At 44.9% G+C, this 7,861-nt stretch overlaps 1 protein-coding gene across 1 annotated transcript in view; it reads right to left on the bottom strand.

The window, feature by feature from the left end:
• DENND6A (DENN domain containing 6A) overlaps positions 1 to 701 on the bottom strand; it is a 22,426-nt gene extending 21,725 nt beyond the window's left edge. The window contains exon 1 of the mRNA XM_027640482.1: positions 507 to 701. Within this exon, the coding sequence (XP_027496283.1) occupies positions 507 to 701 (195 nt within the window). The remainder of the gene's footprint in view (positions 1 to 506) is intronic.
• Positions 702 to 7,861: the final 7,160 nt, after the last annotated feature.

The following is a 7,861-nucleotide window of genomic DNA, read 5'->3' on the forward strand; positions in this document are numbered from 1 at the left end:
GCCTGTTGCACAGAGGGCACAGCTGGGAGTCACTGCCACGGGCCGGATCCAGCTCGAGCTCCTGGAAAACGATTCAAACGTGTAGGGAACCTGTTCACGCAGCCCAACGACCCGGTGAACGCTGGTAATTGTGAAGACCACTCGCATTCCCGTTACCATCACACTCTTTAAACATCTTTAACAACTACACGCCATGGAAATCAGCGTTCGTGGCATGTACAGAAAGCCGATGATGTACTTAACACAAATCTTGGCACGCGATGAGAACCATTCCCAAGGGCCCGCTGGCGGGACAACTGGCACCGTGGGAATTGCTGTCCGAGCACAACCCGCCTCACCCGGGACAGCGGGGCCGGTTCCCCAGGGCGCTCCCCGCTCTGAGGCTCTGCACAATCACGTTTCCATCAAGCTTTTCCTGCTCCTGTGCAATGCCGGGGCCAGAGGAAGCGCCCGATTCCGGCGGGGCCCCGCCGCCGCCGCCGCCCGCCGCGGAGCCCCGCACGTACCTCCACGGCCTGGCCCAGCTCCAGGTCGAAGCCCACCACACACACGCAGTGCAGCCAGGCCGAGAAGCGGTCCCAGGGCAGCAGCGACAGGCACTGCTCGGGACCCTCCGGCTCCGCCAGCGCCGCATCCTCCGCGGCCGCCCCGGCGCCGCCCGAACCCGGGTCGGTGTCCGGGCCCCGCTCCCGCCGCGACATGGCCCCGACCCCGGCCCCGGCCCCGGCCCCGCCGCGCGGAGCCACGTGACCGCGCCGCCCCGCCCCCCCGGAGCCGCCCGGAGTGGGCGGGGCCAAGCGGGCACCGAGGGGCGGCTGAACCATTCCTGCGGGTAGCGGGGGGGGGGCGGTAGGGGCGGAGCGCCCCCCAGCGGCCCGCGGGGAGGGCGGCCCCGCCCGGCAGCTCCGAACGGGCACCGGGAGAGCTGTGCAGCTTCAGGGGGGCTTGAGACACAGCAACCCCGCCCCGAGAGCCCATATTACAATATGGTTTTGCTTAATAAAGTAGCTACTTCATTGCTACTTTATGCCATGGGGGCAGCTGTGCAGGCAGCTGATCGCAGGGACACGATCCCAGTTTTCTGTTCCTCCTCGGCAGGTCAGTGGCAGCCTCTGGCTGGGGACTAGGTGGTCGCTAAGGAATTAACAGGAACAGCTACATCATATCCTACACAACGCTGAACACCATTCAGGAGTCCGGTGGAAATATCCCACAGGCTGATGCCTGAACGACATTGCCCTCACAGGAAATTGGGATAAATAAAAAAAGCATCCAAATCTCTTAAAACCTCTCTTAGCGCCTTAGCCAAAATCCAAGCTCTTTATTTAATAATGCAAGAGCTTTCAGATACTCCTTTAGCACTGTCCATCTCCCATTTATATTTAATTAGGAAACATTTTGTAGAGTTTAAAGTGCTAAGTAGCTACTTTATTAAACAAAAACACTCCCCTCCTCCTGACCTGTACCTGTTATTATTTAGTTATTCACAGGAGACTTCTGGCTGACTGCTACTAGCACAGTCTCGGCAGCAGCAGATGCAGATGTGCTCCTTGCCTGAATCACTACAGGCCGGGTTTTCTTCTGGATAGGAGTTGCAAATATTAAAACCGAGATACCACATCTATACACACTTAAAATTTATGACTCTTTAGATGCACTGTTTCCTTAAGACTCATTAACATCATTTGTTTATCTATCAAAACCAAACTGCTAGAAATTAAAGTACGCTTTGATCGTTAGAGTAATTTTCTAGACAGAGGAGGAACAAACATTTAACTCAGACAAAATTATAATACACGAAATTATTGTGGTAATAATTTAAGATATAGCGGCCTTCAGTTATCAGAAGCCATTAGTGGCAAAGTGGATGTCAGATAGTAAGACAGGAATGGGGTTCTGCAGTGCAGCCTGGGCAGGGCTGTACAGGAAGGCTCTCGCTGTCTGTAGCTGCTTCAGGTATTTTATCATGACGCCATGCAAGACTCACACATTTTTCAAGTAGTTAACTCCTGGGTTCTGTAAAAGGTCACTATTCAAAAAAAGACATGACTAAGACTGGGCTTCATCAAGTTAAACTCAGCACAATGATTCTGCAGTGGTGTTTCATTCGCTATTTCCATTTAAGAGCTGAAATAGGGCCTGGCCAAAAGCTTTATTGCTTAGTTTAAGGAAAGATACCATCTGCTTCTTACAAGCCTTCCCTTGTTTATATTTTTATACTTTTCCTTGTTTACATTCTTGCTGTCATGGCCAAAATAAAATTTTAGCTGTTATTATCATGCATGCCATTTTAGTTTTTGCTGGCCTCTTTTTGTAAGTTTTCACATAATAAAGTACAAAATAAAAAGTACAAATGTATATAAGTAAAATAATAAGCACAAAAAACTTAGTAAGAGTTATATGCTCTGCTCATTTTATTAAACAAGAACAAGAAAATTAATTCCACTTGATGCTTAACAAATAATCTTTTGGCAGGATAAAGTTAAGAGAATAGAGACACAGCCTTTGACAAAAAAGTCACCGAAAAAGAGAGGATTCTCATCTACTGGAGATATTCCCAATTAACAGGGAAACACTAGGTCAGGAAGATTTTCACCTAGGCATTTCAAATCCATTTTAGTTTTCATTAAATGTGATTATCTTCCTCAGTTGAGAAAGAATGTCTGTTGTTAAAGAAATAGAATAAAAATATTTCTGCATTTATTTCAAGTATTGTAACACAGAAACAACTGAGACTGCTTTCTCCTACAAGAAGTGTATCAGTGGAGGATAAAATAGACTTCAAAGCTCGGAACTTATAAAATGAGAACACTTAGCTACAACTTGCAGTACTGACTCATGGAATAGCAGGGCTCTGCATATGGAATGTGCCCTTAGAAATCTCCATGAACTCTGCCTTGTTTTGCAGAAATACAGTGATCTGTTCATGTAAATATTCGGCACAGTTTGGAAAAGAAAGTCTTCTAGAGAAAGCATCCTCTGTGATGTCCATTGCTGGAATAAAAATGAAAATAGGCCTGGGTGGGACAGCTGGATTCTAAAGAGCCAAAACGCTTCAGTGTTTGAGCCTGTCTTGCTTTCTTCCACCCTCTATCTTTCACCTACAGCTGCCATCTCCAGAGCTGTATCCCGCCTCCCTCAGTGGGATGCTTTCTATCAGGTGGCAGCAAATGTTGTGTTGGCTGCTGGCTGGCCTGTTTCCATCAGCAGGGAGTGACTGTGCAGACTGCTCACATCCACAGAGGAACACCAAAGAACTGGATAAACATCATCTGCTCACCTCACCTTCCCTCCTCCGCCACCCGCCTTCGCATTTCAGTTTAAAGTGGTACTTCATTTGTATTTGAAAATTAGCTCTGGTTCATTTGAAACAAATAAACACTCACCAAAATGGTCATAATTATTTTTAAAGCATCTTTTCTGTTTTTCAAACAGACACAGAAAACATCAAACTTTTCAAAAAGTCAATTTTAATATTGACTTTTTATTTGATATATTAATAGAAAAGCAATTAAGGCTGGTTACATGATGACTCCTTTCTGCTCAAATAGTAAAGCAGTGAAAATGCCAGATATATCAACTTAGCTAATTTCATTGGGAATTCAGAAACATTGTATGTAACATCAGTTATACATTAGCACAATAATGTATTAATGGCAAGTATATTACATTATATTTATATTATACACCAAATACATGTATTATTAACATAGTATAAAACATATATTGTATATATATAAATATATAGGATATATACAGTATAATAAACATTTTATATAATTGCATAACATATTAATATATTTATTGCATAATGTAAATTGAATAGTATATTCAGTATATGCTTACTACATATATTCCATTAATGTAACTGTCCATTATGTTGGTAAGACACTCATTTATATAATGGGTACAAGTGTCTTTTAATAAGCTTAACCAAGACTAGAGATAGGAGCAGGGAAGGATTTGAAAGAAAATGAGATAAATGGAAAATCTACCTGACAAGAGAGGATTAAACTTTCAAAATTAATGCTGAAAGATAATGTAATTGTTCTTTACATAATCATCAGAGTTAAAAGATAAGGAACAGAAAATAAGTCTGAAACTAAAGAACGATAATAGCACTAAAATAAAAAAGTGTAACCACTTCAGTAAACCTGGGGTGATAGTTAGAATAAAATTTTTAATCACAGGAGAAAACTTCTCTGAAACAGTTTCTTACTTTTCGACAAGTTCAGCTTGATTCGGAATGTTTCAGAAGCTACTTCTCAGGCAAGTTTGTTTTGCAGAAGATACAGTAATATGTAAATAACAGTTCAAACTTTGATATACATTTCCACGTGTGGCAGTAAATGCCTCCATAGACTGTAATTTTAAAATCTGGTATGGTTTAAAAGAGTGCAGTAATACATAGAATTTGTTATATTTCTGAAAACCAATACAAAATTGATTTGGTCAATTGCTTATGAATGAGTTTCAGGGATGAGAACTCAGTAGAAAGCTGTGCCTTTCCATCTTTCTCCTTACCTATCTAACAAACACTATCATTTTGCATCTTAATTTTTATACTAGAAATGGAACTTTTGCTACACAGCATGCATCAGTCATTCCACATGTAACAATCCCTTGAGGCAGGATCTCCCACTAAGCAACTGGTTCACAACACCTCTCCTCTGAAAATTTAATCTGATATATATTAATTATTTTGGTAGCCTGTTATACCATCACTGCGCAGCACTCAGAAATCTGGCACTGAGTTCCCTATAACTATGCTCAGTGTTTTTCAGTCAGTTACAGTCAGCTTAGAATTCACCACAGGCTTCCTGCAGCAAAAGATCTCATTTTTCATCAAGTCATTAAGATTCAACACTCTCAAGCCAAAATCCAGATGTTTTTCAGGTATGCACATAAACTCCCTCTGCTGCATTTCATCCTCCTGACACAGACACCCGCTCTTTAGGGGACGAACGTGCCACTCCCCTCCCTTCCCCTTCCCTTATCCAAGATGGCTATGGACAGGGCTGTTTCTGCCCTCAGCTATGATGGCTATCATAACATTTTTATGGACTTCCTGCCCAGAAAAAGGACGGACACCTCTGTGGGATCCTGCTGCCCTTACCCAACATGGCTGCGAGGTGCTCTGCCTGCTTCGGTTGTGACAGTGGTTTGCAGAAGCGAAGCAGGAGCTGACACATCCTCCTCCTCCTCCCCTGAGCACAGCACAGCAGAGCACTTCACACCAAACTCTTCATCCACCTGTTGCTTCCCACAAGTTCTAAGAGGGACACTTTCTGGTAAGCATCAAACACCTCATAAAACACTCATACAGTAATTTGTATTCTCATTTCAGAATGCAGCCGCTCTCTGTATTTTCAGCTTAGTCTATGACTCAGCCCTTGACACATTCTGAACTCATTAGGCAATTTGAAATAGGAGTTTAAAAGTGTGAGGGATAACTACACCCATCCAGCTCCTCTGAGAGCTGGCACTCACGCAGAGGAGGGCTCAGATTAATGGCCTCGATGAAAAGTAACTCGGTTGTTACACGAGGCATTTGGCAATGCCAAAAAGATCTAGAAAGGCAGCTGGCACATACCACTGCTTTCCCCTTGAGACTGTCAAAATGGGATTTCTCCAGGGGATGAAGAAGATTTCAGGATACCAACTATGCTAGTGGTTTACAGTTTAAAGGACACAGATGCTTAGAGTATTAGTTTGTTCTACTGGTCACAGCAAGGCCTGGGAAAGACACTGTACAGACAATACAGTATGGAATTTGATAATATCTAAAAATTACAAATACTTAGAGAGAACATCAGAAAAAAGATATACAGTGCTCAGTTAATTATTTTTACTCTATTCTCTTAGGCCCTACAGATGGTAATGGATCTTCATCTCTAATTTTACTTTCAAACTCCTTTCCCCATTAAACACACACATCTCATAAACATTCTTTTCATTCCACCTGTATAACTACTTCATAACACCTGTAGTACTCATTGAACAAACACCTGTAGTACCCCTTGTTCCCACTTTTTACACCTTTGCAATTCCAAAGTGCTCTCAATTACTTTTACTTTCACAACTCTCTCCCTCAAATATAACTCTTAAAGGACTTCAATTTATTCTCTCTTTCTCCATTTTCTTTTTGTGTCCCTTTCCTTCTCTCCTTTGATTACTTATGGAAGCTTGTGTGTTGTAAGCAATAGCCATACTGAATTTAAATTTATTTAAAAAATTAGTAAATTAGGATTATATTTATCACAATAGTATAATCTTGTAAACAAGCTGATGCAAGCCATGAAGTGGTGTGTCAGATATTTTTTTTGTTCTCTCCTGTCAGGAAAATTAAGACTATGGATAAACAGTCCGAAAACTTCCACCTATCAGACTTTTTTTTGTGTTCAAAAATCAGACTTGTCTTTAATTTTGGATTTCATTTTTTTGCTTCAAACACAGACACTCCAGTCTGGTTGTGCTGTCTTTTTCTCATTGGATTGCTGGAAGAAAACGAGGCTGTAACGAATCACATCTCCCTTCCCCAAATCACAGTGCAGTCAAAAAGAAAGGGAAAAAATTTAAGACAGCCCTGAGATTTAATTGTGCTACAACTAAACCCACAGCCATTGTGCCTTGTGTCACACACAGCACTGCCTTACCTCGACTGCTGCTTTCCCCCTCGTCCCTGAGCTGCCTGGCCCTGCTCCACTCCTCTCCTCCACGTCTGCTCTTTCTGCCATCAGAGAACCCTCCCATGTCCCTAATCCTAACACCTTGTCACAGGGTAATTATAGCACTGGCACGACCCCAACATCTATCTTATATCCAACAATTTCCACTTGTTTGCTCAACAGGGAATGACGGAATTAAAAATGAATTCGGACCAGAGAGGCCCGTTCAGCACCAACGACCTTGACAAAGTCATCTTTCCTTGGCTTCTAGAAAACGGGGATAAATATGATTACAGATGATGCTCCGTGACTTACTGAGGGAAGACACTGCACCAGTGACCCCACCCCAGTCCTGTCCCTGTTCCTGCAGCCACCGCTCCAAAGCTCCCCCTGGTCCAGCTACCAACCTGCAACTAGAGAAGGCAAACACGGCCAGCATTCCTCCCGCCCCGGGACACGGCAAACCACACTGCGGCTTCCAGGGATTTCAACCCGGGATCATAAAACGAGCAGAAGAGCACGGGGAAGGCAGGAGGATGTCCAGGAGACTCCTGCAGCCTCTCATGCGAGCTCTGCTGAGAACGTGTCACCCCAGGTTCTCCTCAGAGCTCCCTTATTTCACAGGATCACAGAATACCCTGAGTTGGGAGGGACCCACAAGGATCATCGAGTCCAACCCTCAGCCCTGCACAGGACACCCCAAGAATCCCACCACGTGCCCGAGAGCGTTGTCCAAACGCTCCTTGAGCTCTGGCAGCTTTAGGGCCGTGACCACTTCCCAGTGGAGCCTGTTCAGTGCCCAACCACACTCTGGGTGAAGAATCTTTCCCTGATATCCAACATAAGCCTCCTCTGACACAACTCCAGGCCATTCCCTCCCCCTTATAAACAAGGTCTGACGGGCCCCGCTCGCTCCCTCCCTCCCGGCCAGGGCACAGCCGAGGAGAACAGCGAGGGAAAAGCGACCGCACGGGGCCGGGGGGCTCACTCACCTCAGCTCCTGCCCCCGTGCTAAACACGTCCCAGCCGTGCCCTTTCAGCAATAGCCCCTCTCCCCTTTTCCCGCTCCCCTTTCCCGGCTCATCCCACCGTTTCCCCCGCGCTCCCCCCCCCCGCTCCCGATCCCAGCGCCCGGAGCGGGGCGGGGCCCGCGCGTGCCGCAGCCTCACCGCTCCCAGCGCGCATGCGCGGGG

The sequence above is a fragment of the Corapipo altera genome, unplaced genomic scaffold (assembly GCF_003945725.1).
Source record: "Corapipo altera isolate COAL_440 unplaced genomic scaffold, ASM394572v1 55, whole genome shotgun sequence".
Classification (NCBI taxonomy): domain Eukaryota; kingdom Metazoa; phylum Chordata; class Aves; order Passeriformes; family Pipridae; genus Corapipo; species Corapipo altera.